We start from the raw sequence: 11,709 nt of genomic DNA, 5'->3' as shown, positions 1-11,709 counted from the left end.
GGTGCGGGGACCGCTCTTCATCGCGGTGCGCGGGCCTTTCACTATCGCGGCCCCTCCCGTTGCGGGGCACAGGCTCCAGACGCGCAGGCTCAGTAGTTGTGGCTCACGGGCCCAGCTGCTCCGTGGCATGTGGGATCTTCCCAGACCAGGGCTCGAACCCGTGTCCCCTGCATTAGCAGGCAGATTCTCAACCACTGCGCCACCAGGGAAGCCCATGTTCTCTAATTTCTTGAGGGATGTCTTGGGGAATATTTTGATGCCCAACAGGTGGGTCATCTGGGGCTACTAATAGATGCACTCTCTGTTCGAATTCTTTACCTCCTTGGACTTCACCCTATCCTAAGAATACACTAGCTCCTAACTTATTTAGCAAATCTCTCCTGAGGGAGGGACAGGGCATTCTGGCATGTACAAAAAGGAGTAATAATAACGGACCCGATTCCGCAGGCAAAGGGAGACGTAAATTGCCTTACCTTTAGCTGTCCATCAACTCCCGTCACAGTACAGTCATGGTTGGAGAAGGGGCCGGCTGGCCAAGTCAGAACAGAGCAGGCAGCTCCAGTGTCTACAAGAAATTCAGTTCTCCTACCTGCCACATGGAGGGTGACCCGAGGCTCCACTGGAGAAATGAGGATGGATGGAGTGGGATCTGGAGCTGGGCAGGCGCTCAGGCCGTCAGTCAGTGTGCGGGAATCTCTCATCTGAGAGATTCGCAAGGAACTGGGGCCAGTCGGGTTTGCCCCTCGGGGTCCCACAGGAGGGCGCTCAGGGCATTCCCCCTTCCAGTGCTCTCCTTCAGACAAAAGGCACACTGGTTTGGGCCCAGGTGGTTTCTTGGTGGTCTGTCCTGCCTTCTCGTCCCTCCAGGGTCCCCTCGAGGTGGTGGGTGAATCAAGAGTAGCCAAAAGCTGCGTTTTCTTCATTAGCCTCTTATCCTTATTGGCCTCCTCCGTTAAGTCTCAGTTGTTATAGACCTTGAAGGCCTCCTCTACCAGGGTTGACAATGGGATTTGGGGCCCAGCCTCAAGCTTTTGTAATTTTCTCCAGATATCAGGAGTAGCCTGGGTGATAAAATGCATGGCCGACAGTGTCCTCCCTTCTGCAGACTCAGGGTCTGTATTGGTGTCCTTCCTGAATGCCTCTGTCAACCGGCTCAGGAAGGCTGCCAGGTTTTCACCTTTTTCCTGTGTAACCGCTCAGACCTTATCATAATTTACAGGCATCACCATACACCTCTTCATTCCTTCTGATAAACGAGTAATATAATGTCTCATCCTAGCCTGGCCTACACGGTATTCATAGTCCCAGTGTGGGTCATGTTCTGGGACTGCATCCCCATCCACCTGATAAATCTGGTGGTGTGGATTGGTGGCCAGTAGGCCATCTGCGTGTTCCCTGGACTTCCTCAGTATACGCTCCTTTTCATCCGGGGTACAACAGTGGGCCAGAATAGCCATGATGTATTTGGGAAGTCTGTCAAAAAATTTAAAAAGTTTTAAAACACCCGGTTGGATAGGCTCATAGGTTGCTGTGAAACAATATTGATTCCTTGAGCCAAGGTAGGGAAAAAAATCAAAAGTAAATATAGATCATTTAAAGGCACAGGAATTCACACGATCTGTTATCAAAAGCAGCATTCCAGGACAACTTTGTTCTCTTATGAGAGACAGAAACCAAATCCAGTCTTGCATCAGCCTGATCTTCATAAAGTCTATTTACCTAATTAAATTTAATCCAACCTTAGAAAATCCTGATCACATACAAAATTCTTTTCACACTGTTCCTCTTCCGCAAACCTTCTGAGGCCATACTTTGTCCCGTATTCTTTTCCCATTCAGAAATAGCCAGCTCTAGTGACACAAGCTGCAACATGGGACCCTTTGCTGCAGTGCTGCAGTGCTGGCACCTGGACACACCTCTCCTCCAGCAACAAAATACAAAGAAATTGTATGGGACTAAAAATAACTGCACGCATGCGCAGTCGGGGCAAATCCTTGCTAAAAGATACAAAGAGACCAAAAAAACCCAACTGCCACTTTTGAAGAGCCCGGAGCAAAAGCAGGGTACTGCGCATGCCTCCTGCACACACCACCTATGGGGTGGGAAAACCACCTAAGCCCCCCCTCCGGCCTGACCCCTGGACACACCCCTACCCTCACCCACATAAAGAACAAGCTCACCACCGCCTCAGGGAGCCAGCAAGCAAGGGAAACTGTTGTTTGCTCTCACTTCCCCCTGCTGCAGCAGGGGCCCCAATAAAACCTTGCCTGAATTTCTTGTCTGGCCTCTGATCAATTTCTATTAATTAAGGAGGCCAAGAACCCTGGTCAGTAACAGGATGGCCTCAGGATGAGAATCCTCTTGCTCACTTTTTGGCTTGGAAGTAGATGACATCTAGAACCCCTGAGGGTAGGGGTGGTCCCCTGGGTTCCAAAACTCACCCTGTTGGGTTCATTCAATCACTCAACAGTACATCATGGGTCTGTTATGCTCTAAACACTCTGCCAGGTGCTGGGGATCAAAGATGAATGGAGCAATTAGCTGGGAGGATACACTTGTGCTGAAACTTTAAGAACACTCTAAAAATCTATAAAAGAAAAACAGTTTATCTGTGCTTTCGTCCAGGCGTGTGTGTGAGGGGTGGGCAACGCCTCCCTCCCCACCCCTCCATCCCCTCGCCTCACCTCAGTTCCCAAGGTGAAGATTTGAGAGGAATTAGATGTATAATCCCCGGTTTGGGTCTTGCTTTCAGGAAGGCGTGAGGTGAGTCCTGAATCCTAACCCGGCCCCGCACACCTGGCCCCATTGTTCCCCTAATTCCCTGCATCCGGGAATTAGCGATCTGGCTGGCAGCTTATTCCCTGTCAAGAGGCCCGGGAGAGTGATATGGGAGACCCTGAAACTATCCCCACCAACTCAGGAGACCCCACAAGACATCGGTCCCTTGGACGAGCAACGGCCCCTAAGGAGGGTCTCAGGCAACACTCTTAGAAAGTGCGACCCCTTTAGAAGGAGGAGACCGGCGGGCGCGGGCCAGTAACCACGAGAGTGTCACAAGTCCTAAACCTAAGTCTCAGCTCCTAGCGGACCCCGGGGTCCCAACCCGCGCCCTCCTAAGAGCTTGGCTTCCGGGAGGAGCTCCGCTGGGGCACCGCCCTCCAAGGCGCGGGCGCCAATTGGCCAGCGTGATCGCGGGGCGGGGCCAAATCCTAAAGGGTCAGGAGCAGAGGAAGACCTGAAGGGGACCGGGGCTGCTGCGAAACGGAGGTGATGCAAAGTGGCCCCATGTGGGTTTCTTTTAAATCTTTAATGCCCATACCCTAGTCTCAGGCCCATGGAGCCCACGCGAGACTACCCACTGTTCGGGGGCACCTTCTCCGCCACTCTCCCTCCGGGGGCCATCGACGTAAGGTAAGAAGGCCCGGGCGCCAAAGGAGGCTGACCAGGTGGGTTGCGGGAAGTAGCCGGGGTCAACCAGGGTGTGCCTCGCCTCTCTCCAGCGACCTCCGACCGGTCCCAGACAATCAAGAAGTTTTCTGCCATCGCATGACAGACCAGAGCCTGATCGTGGAACTTCTGGAGCTGCAGGCCCACGTGCAGGGCGAAGAGGCGGCGCGGTGAGGGAGGCGGGCCCGCGGCTGGCCAATGGGAGGACCAGAGCCGAAGGAGTGGGCGGGGCCTGTGGCGGGACGGTTAATCTGGGCAATGAGAACTCCAAGGGTTACACCACATCACCAGAAATGAGCGAAGTTTAGGATAAGAGATGCTTGTAAGGGGCAGTGAGAAATGCCCCTCCCTGACCCTGCTCCCCCAACTCCAGGTACCATTTTGAGGACGTTGGCGGGGTGCAGGAGGCTAGGGTTGTGCACGTGGAGGCTGTGCAGCCCCTCCTTTTGGAGAACCTGGCCCTGAGGGGCTGCTGTCAAGAAGCCTGGATCCTCTCTGGCAAGCAGCAGGTAGCTAAAGAAAACCAGCAGGTGAGGGCCAGGGGAGTGTGAGACGTCTTGGAGGGGTGAAGGGGGTGGCTTTAGGGAATCAGGTAAGCATCCTGACTCTGATCACTTTAGGTAGCAAAGTATGTGACACTGCACCAGGCCTTGCTGCGGCTGCCCCAGTACCAGACTGATCTCCTGCTCACCTTCAATCAGCCCCCGTAAGGAGAACGGAGAGGGTACACGGCTCATGACTGGGTCCCCAGGAGAATTGGCTTGGAGGGGCAGAGTAGGGAGACTGGCTGGTGGGGTCCTCCAAGGAAGTGGGAGAGGGCCAGGGGTTTGGGGTCACAGATAACCAGGTTCTCTGGGAAACAGGAAATGGGAATTTACAAGCCCAAGTCCCAGATGATGTTCTCTCTCTATCTGTTCCCCACCCCAAGCCCTGAGAATAGGTCATCTCCTGGCCCTGAAAATCTTTCACTTCCGCCCTGGAGCCTGGGTGACTTTGAACAGTTGGTGACCAGTCTGACCCTTCACGATCCCAACATCTTTGGTCCCCAGTAAGGACGCTGAAATGCTGCATGCTGCTTCTGAAGACTTGGGGCCTCTGTTCTGCAAGGGGATCAAAGGGTTGGATATATTCCCCTAATTCCTTCCCAGTGCATAAACATAAGACACCTACTCTCTGCAGAAATAAACTTGCTTTATAACCAATACAATCTCTGTGCCTTTGAATCTAACAGAACACCTGGGTCCCCCCAATTCCCTTTGGTCTTGGACGGTGGGGTTTCAAATTGTGCATGGGATCAGAAGGGACCCAAGGCCAGCAGTGGAGGAAGGGAGGAAATACACTTTGGAGTGATTGGTTCAGCCCTGAGAGAGGGGTGTGAAATTCACAGGGGTACGGGTAGGGAAGGTTTAAAGCGACACCCAAGGAAGGGAGGGAAACGATCCCTTGTAGTGATTCAACCCTGAGAAAACTGATGGGGAGTGGGGTTGGTGGTCCCCCTCTGATGGATGAAAGATCATCTGGTCAGAAGTCACCAGGTCATAACAATGGAGTCAGAAGAGTCCAAGGAGCGCCGACTTGGTGGAGTGTTGGAAGAGTGGCTGTTGTTATTTGGTGTACATGTAGTAGAGCGTGCGCAGCTGGTCCCAGAAGAAGAGGGAGAGGATGGTGTGGGGGCCGAGGCGGAAGTAGGAGGCACCTATACCCTTGTACATGCCCCAAATGCCCTCTATCCGAGCCGTCTGCAACAGAGCATCCAGCAAGCCCCGGTACATGAGGCCCTGAAAGGTTGAAGAGGAAGAGCAGAGTTTGTCAGAGGCCACCAGGGGCCTCACCTCAGCAGGCTGCATTTTAGGCTTCCTACCTGCACCCACAATCTGCTTCCCTCACCCGCCTGGCTTTTCCTGCCTGCCTGCACCCCAGAGCACTCCCTTACCTTGCCCTGAGCATCTGTGGGCTGGTTGTAGAGCCTTGTGCTGACCACGTCAAAGGGTGTCATGGCCAGGACCACCGCAATGCCGCTCACCATGGCAGCCACCAGAGCCACCTTCCAGCTCTGGGGTGGAAATATCTAAGAGGCGGAGGGAGGAAGAGCTCTGTCAGTCAGCCAATCATTCAACCCCTCGGAAAGCCCAGGCCCTGCGCCAGGGATACAGTGGAGAGCTGGTAACTCAGGGAGCTTCCACTCCACCGGTGATAACACTGTGAAGGAGGAAGAGCGGAAGGCCCTGAGGACTCAGGTGCACCTGGGAGGAAGTGACAAGAGAACTGTGGGAAGGTTGTAAAGAGACAGTGACCCCCCCAAGCCCTCCTGCCGCTCCCTCACATTGAATGTTGGCACTGTCCCTCTTCAAGCTGAGCCCACTTCAGCTTGCCCTCCCCCTGCCCACATTCCCAGGGTGGCCCCACCCCTTTCCCAGGCAGTACCTCCCGCTGGGTCATGAGGTCCTTGGTGGACGAGAAGGTGCACAGCTGGGTGGAGGAACCGACGATAACTCGGGGCAGGCCGCCCAGGGCCCCACGCCACAACCCCACCAGACCATGTTTCTGGCCAATCTTGATTAGCGCCTGAAACATGCCCTGGTTGGGGGAGGGGGGGGCAGAGAAAAGACCATGGGGGCGGGGTTCAGTCACCCAGGCATCAGGGGCTGCCACCTCCTAACAGTGCCAAGGATGGGTCCATAAAAGGCACCCGATGTCTAGGCAACCAGTGCCATGTGGGCTTAGAGCATGAATGTGGCCCTCACTTGTCCGCCAACCCATCCTTCCCTCCCTCGCCACCCCAGAACAGGGCAGGGTATATGCAAGTGAGGACATTAGCAGGTCAGGAGAATGGGGCAAGAGAAACAGGTGCAGAAGCTAGAGGAACAGGGAACATGGGGATAAGAAGGTCTGGGTGGACTCCAGGGGCAGAGTAGGGCCGAACTGATGGGCTGGGCAGAGCCGTGGCTGGGTTGCGGCTGTTGGGTGCAGGCAGAAACCTGGGGGAAAATGGAAGAGAATGGGCAGGGACGCCAGCAGTTTGGAAAACCCTCACCTGATGGTTATACTGGTGCCCCACAGCAATTTCTGTGGCTGCCTGTGCCTGTAGGTGTGTCTTCACCTGGAGACGAGAGAGTATCACAGCCTATGGCCCAGCGGCCAGCCCCCCACCTCAGACACCCAAATGCCTGACCCCTTCACACTTCCTCTGCGGTGTTCAGCAATGAACATCCTTCTAATCTGATAATTATTGTTGTTCCCACCTAATAAACTGGTCATGAGACTGTGTCCCTTGGCTCCAGTCCTGGGGGATGGCTCTCCTAGCGCTGCAAGACACCCCACCCCCTCTGCATCCGTCTTCCCTTGGGGGAAGGGGCAGGCATGAAGAGGTTGGAGAATGGCAACAATTCCTAGGACTGTTCACGTTAGGCAAGACCTGGTGTCCAGCCTCTCATGCCAGCTCCTACTCCCAGACCAGCAGACAGGATCTTCGGCCACCATCATGACCAACTCCCCATCAGACTCTGGGGCAGGTTGTGAGGGGTCATCGGCAAAACTTGCTCTCTGGCCCCCAAGCCCTGTGGGGGGCATGTGTCCAGCTGACTTTGGAGAAGTCACTGTCCCTGAATCTCATACCCTGGGAGTGAGACCAAACTGCCTCTCTCCTTCTACAGAACTCATTGCCTCCCAACGTCTTTGCAGAAAGAGTGCTAAGCAGGGCCAAGTCCTAGCAACAAGCAGCTGTGATGACCTTGAGCTAGTCACTTCCCCTTTCTGGGCCTCAGGTTCCTGACCCTTCACCGATACCAGATTAACTCAAAGGGGCAGACTGTGGGATAGTAATTCTGTAATGCCCAGGACTTCCCCTGATCCCCACACTCGTTGATGTACGTTAATCAAATTCCTCACCTTCCCCTACACAAATCCACTTCCAACCTCAGTATCAGGTTGTGAAGGCCCAGGCACCCACCCTACACCAAAGGTCTGCCCTGAAGGCCCCAAGCAAGACCCTTCTTCTCACCATGTAGATGGGGCTCCCCAGGTAGGCTCCCATGACCCCAGCCAGGGCTCCAGCTGCTGCGCTGCGGACAGGGCTGAGGGTGCCTTCAGCCGTGTGCAGGCAGCCCCCAGCTTCAGCCAGCCCGTAGGTGCCCAGCCGGATGCCGTTCATCAGGAACTGGTATAAGAGGGCAGGGGCCAGGCCCTTCTGCAGGGCTGCCAGGCCGTCCACCTTGCCGATGGTGATGAAGGCATGGAAGACGTTTCGGTAGTGTCGTCGGTAGGTCCCGGGGGCCTGCAGTTCTCCCTGCAGCTGCATCCTGGTCTTCACCACCTCCAGGGGATTGGTGAACAGACAGGCCCCGCAGGCTGCCAGGCCGCTCATCAAGAAGTCCATGGTGGGACAGCAGTAGCAGGAACTGGCCCAGGGGTAAGAAAGTTAAAATGAGCTTCAGAAACGGAGTCAGAAAATCAGGGGAAAGCCTCAGTTCCAGCAGTCCAGGCTGCAGGAGGTAGAAATGCAGAGGTCTGGAGTCAAGAGTGTCAGGGTCAAATGTCAAGAGGTCAAGGGTTAGCTGGAATTTGGGAGTCAGGAGATGGCAAAGAGAGAAGAAATATGAGTTTAGGAGAGTCTGGCGAGAAGGTTATGACAGGGACTTGTTAATCAAGGGATTTGAGGTCAAGGAGGGGCAGAAGCCAGAAGGGCGGCAGGTGGGATGCTGAGGATGGCCGGCTGTGGGGGCCGGGAGTACGTGAGGGAAACGCGGAGCTGAGAGACCGGAGCCAGGGAGGAAGGAAAAAGAAAATCAGCAGGTTAAGGAGGGAAAGGATCCAGGAGAAGATCCGGTGGCGTCCCCGGACAGCAACGAGGTCTGTATGGGGGAAGGAAGTCGAGGCTCCGGCCGGGGATGAGCGCCCTCAGGCAGCTGCCGGAGCCCGCAGCAGCTTCACCCCAGGTAGCCTGCGGAGGCCGGGCCGCCACACTCCAATCACTGGAGAGCGGCGCCCAATGGGGAGCCTTAGCCGAGAGCCTCAGCCAATCAGCGCCGAGCCGGCTCTGCGGCCAATGGGAGGTGCTCTCGGCGACCCGGCCTCCGGAATCCACAGAGAGGCGTTTGGAATTAACTCTCCCCACCCCGGTACCAGTGCCTGGGCTGCGGACTCGGAGTACTGGGAGGGGTCCCCAGGGAGCAGAGGTTTTATCACTGGCGGGGAGGAGAGGTTGGACCCTGGGTTATTGGACGCAGAGGCCGAGTACGGAGGCAGCAGTCCCTCATCTGCCTGTTCGGGGCTGCTGCTCTTGCGGGCGGAGGGCTCCCCTCCTTCGCCTTGTATCCCAGGTCATCGCCGGGTGGGGCTGCCAAACTGTAGGTCCACTCCCTCTCGGTTCAGGCGCCAGGAGAGCCCGGAAACTGCGGCTCCTCCCGCGAGGCAGGTGGGACACACCTGCTGGACGGGACAGATCTCCTTAGGCTTGATAAAATATTTGTTAGGTTCCAGCGCGGGAATGTGGTGGCTGCGGGCGCGGAGGAAGGGGTCCCGAAGGATGGCGAGGGAACATAGTCACATCCCTACGCTCTTTTGATCCTCACAGCAAACAAGGGAGAAGGCCAGACAGGCTAAGTAAGGCGGGGTTTTGATCGCTGGGCTTAGGTTACGCAGGGCCAGCAAGTGGTGGGAGAGGTCCTGAGACTCTGGACTCCTTCCTGCCCTAGTTCATGAGCCTGGTAATGGTTAATTACGCAAGAACTTCTGAGAAAAGAGACTCGGGAAGCTAGCTGGGAAGGGGTTGAGGGGGGAAGGCTTGGAGAAAGATGGCAGGAGGATAGCAGATGTCTTCTGGGGCGGGAGGAGGAGGCAAGGGGGCACACCTGTGTGTGAGGCAGCCACCGAACTTAGACTCAGAGGCCTTCGGAGTTCCAGTTTGGGTCTTCCTGCTTACCAGCTGGATAGCCTTGGGCAAGCTACTTAACATCTCAGAGCCTCCTTTGTAAAATGGGAATGATAATTATTTATTGCACAAACCTGAGTGAAAGTGTTGCATTTTCTCTAGATGCTCAATTATCAGTTTCCCTGTGCCCATGTGTATCCTGTTCCCACTGCCGGTGAAAGTCCTTTCACCCTTATTTTGGTGACCTCCAAATCACTCTTCGTCTTGAGTTTCATCTCCTGATCCTTGAAGCTTTTCAGCCACTTCCATCCTGCTTTGCTCCTCAGGCATTTACCTTTGTTTCTCATTTGATTAGCAGTCATTTACTCTGAGTCCTCCAGTACTCTGGAAGTTCTTGGATGCCCCCGGGGCTGGGGGTGCTGAGTCTGGGTCTTATCTCCCCAGTGTACTGCTATATCATTGAGCCTTTGGGTTAGGCAGGAGGGGTGGAGCATATAACGGGGTTTCTCAGGAGAGGCTCTGAAAGGGTCCCCTGAAAATTTCCAAGGAATGCTCCCCAAATGCCTCCACCTGCTGGCTGGGATTGACACCCAGAAAATTGAATTCATCTCTTGGTGAGTGTCGAGCCAAAAGACACAACCAAGCCAAAGAGTGGGAGAAGGAAGGATTTGTAAGTAAGTTAGGAGAACACAGGGGATCTTTCCCAAAGCAGTGTCTCCCGAACAGCAAAATTGGAGACGTTTTAAGCTAAGGATACATGCATATTAGTGAATGGGTTTGGGTGGTGTATGCTTATTCGTGAAGGGGCTTGAGCAGAAGAGGAATCAGCATAGAATAGGGGCGAAGGTTGCTAGAGTCCAAGCTTTAGTTGATTGACGTCTCAAGCCCCCTACCCTATCTGCTTATAGGATGAGAGTTCATCATTGTTTTAATCTTTGAGTTTATACCAGTGATTCTCAAAGTGCAACAGCACCTGGGGACTTAATAGAAATGCAGAGTCTCTAGGCCCCCCCTAGACCTCCTGCACTGAAGGTGGGGGCCTGACAGGGGTTAACAAACCCTCTAGGTTATTCTGATATGTGCTAAAGTTTTAGAACCACTGCTGAAGCCTTTCATTTTTAATATCCAGATGCTTTACAGATAGACAACTTTTAAAGTGTTATTTTTTTAAAAGAAGCTTAATTTTTATTTTTTAAAAAATTTATTTATTTATTTTTGGCTGCGTTGGGTCTTCGTTGCTGTGCGCGGGCTTTCTCTAGTTGCGGAGAGCAGGGGGCTACTCTTTGTTGTTTTGGTGGCTTCTCTTGTTGTGGAGCACGGGCCCTAGGCGCGCGGGATCCAGTAGTTGGTGGCACACGGGCTCAGTAGTTATGGCTGCTCGTGGGCTCTAGAGCACAGGCTCAGTAGTTGTGGCTCACGGGCCTAGTTGCTCCGTGGCATGTGGGATCTTCCTGGGCCAGGGGTCGAACCCGTGTTCCCTGCATTGGCAGGCGGATTCTTAACCACTGCGCCACCAGGGAAGCCGTTTTCCCTGTTTTGTTTTGTTTTTTTTGTTTTGTTTTGTTTTAAACTGGGTTGCTTATCGTTGAGTTTGAGTTATTTGTGTATTTTGGATAACAGTCCTTTATCAGATAAGTGTTTTGCAAATATTTACTCCCAGTCTATGACTTGTCTTTTCATTCTCTTAATAGTGTCTTTTACAGAGCAGAAGTTTTTAATTATAATAAAGTCTAACATCAATTTTTTTCTTTCATGGATCATGTTTTTGGTGTTGTATCTAAAAACTTATTGCCAAACCCAAAGTCACCTAGATTATCTCCTGTACTTTCTTTTAGAAATTTCATAGCTTTGTATTTTACATTTAGGTCCATGATCTTTTTTGAGTGTGAATGATGTAAGGTCTGTGTCTTTTTTTACATATGGATATCAGTTGTTCCAGGAAGTTTTGTTGAAAATACTATCCTTTCTCCATTGAATTGCTTTTGCTCCTTTGTCAAAAATCAGTTGACTCAGGGAACAGAGCCAATATTTTATCATAACTATAAATGGAATATAATCTATAAAAATTTTGAATCACTATGTTGTACACCCAAAACTAATATAATACGGTAAATCAACTATACCTCAATTTTTTAAAAATTGAAAAAATATCAGTTGACTATATTTGTGTTGGCCCATTGCCATTGATCTATGTGTCTGTTTTTTTACCAATACCATGCTGTGTTGATTATCATAGGCTATTATCATTTTTTTTTCCCCCTGGGTATGAATGTCCTGAGACACGTGTGAGAGGAGTGGAGGGGAAGCACGAAGATGGCCCCAGGTCTGAGAGAAGGGGTGAAACCACAGAGTGGGGAGAGTGAACGATGCAGAGGCCTGGAAGGCACGGAGCT

At 53.0% G+C, this 11,709-nt stretch overlaps 2 protein-coding genes across 5 annotated transcripts; one reads left to right on the top strand and one right to left on the bottom strand.

Moving 5' to 3' along the window:
• The first annotated feature begins 3,207 nt into the window (after positions 1-3,207).
• On the top strand, positions 3,208-4,644 carry RANGRF (RAN guanine nucleotide release factor). 3 transcript variants are annotated; one of them, XM_057536715.1, is made up of 5 exons: positions 3,208-3,411; positions 3,501-3,617; positions 3,821-3,956; positions 4,068-4,153; positions 4,376-4,644. In XM_057536715.1, the coding sequence occupies exons 1-5, from the start codon at positions 3,335-3,337 to the stop codon at positions 4,497-4,499; spliced, it is 540 nt and encodes a 179-aa protein (XP_057392698.1). In that variant the 5' UTR covers positions 3,208-3,334; the 3' UTR covers positions 4,500-4,644. The 3 variants fall into 3 exon arrangements, with proteins under 3 accessions (XP_057392698.1, XP_007166410.2, XP_028024271.2); XM_007166348.2 differs by having other exon boundaries at positions 3,821-3,977; XM_028168470.2 differs by having other exon boundaries at positions 3,821-3,977; positions 4,068-4,171; positions 4,376-4,516.
• A 229-nt stretch (positions 4,645-4,873) lies between these two features.
• On the bottom strand, positions 4,874-8,394 carry SLC25A35 (solute carrier family 25 member 35). Of its 2 annotated transcripts, XM_057536714.1 has the most exons (5): positions 7,448-8,394; positions 6,482-6,547; positions 5,872-6,024; positions 5,381-5,515; positions 4,874-5,225 (listed from the first exon to the last, which is right to left on the bottom strand). In XM_057536714.1, the coding sequence occupies exons 1-5, from the start codon at positions 7,820-7,822 to the stop codon at positions 5,052-5,054; spliced, it is 903 nt and encodes a 300-aa protein (XP_057392697.1). In that variant the 5' UTR covers positions 7,823-8,394; the 3' UTR covers positions 4,874-5,051. The 2 variants fall into 2 exon arrangements, with proteins under 2 accessions (XP_057392697.1, XP_007166411.1); XM_007166349.3 differs by lacking the exon at positions 5,872-6,024.
• Between the last annotated feature and the right edge of the window lie 3,315 nt (positions 8,395-11,709).

The sequence above is a fragment of the Balaenoptera acutorostrata genome, chromosome 20 (assembly GCF_949987535.1).
Source record: "Balaenoptera acutorostrata chromosome 20, mBalAcu1.1, whole genome shotgun sequence".
Classification (NCBI taxonomy): Eukaryota; Metazoa; Chordata; class Mammalia; order Artiodactyla; family Balaenopteridae; genus Balaenoptera; species Balaenoptera acutorostrata.
Note: the sequence above shows the minus strand (reverse complement) of the source record. Positions and strands in the feature narration are given on the sequence as shown.

Bases quoted from the DNA above. Each gene is read 5' to 3' on its own strand.
- RANGRF (XM_007166348.2), top strand. From the start codon at position 3,335: ATGGAGCCCACGCGAGACTACCCACTGTTCGGGGGCACCTTCTCCGCC. The intron at 3,618-3,820 runs GTGAGGGAGGCG...CCCCAACTCCAG, and splicing joins CAGGGCGAAGAGGCGGCGCG to GTACCATTTTGAGGACGTTG. The intron at 3,978-4,067 runs GTGAGGGCCAGG...TGATCACTTTAG, and splicing joins TAGCTAAAGAAAACCAGCAG to GTAGCAAAGTATGTGACACT.
- SLC25A35 (XM_057536714.1), bottom strand. From the start codon at position 7,822: ATGGACTTCTTGATGAGCGGCCTGGCAGCCTGCGGGGCCTGTCTGTTC. The intron at 6,025-6,481 runs GTGAGGGTTTTC...TCCCCCAACCAG, and splicing joins GGCACCAGTATAACCATCAG to GGCATGTTTCAGGCGCTAAT. The intron at 5,226-5,380 runs GTAAGGGAGTGC...TCAACCTTTCAG, and splicing joins CCACAGATGCTCAGGGCAAG to GGCCTCATGTACCGGGGCTT.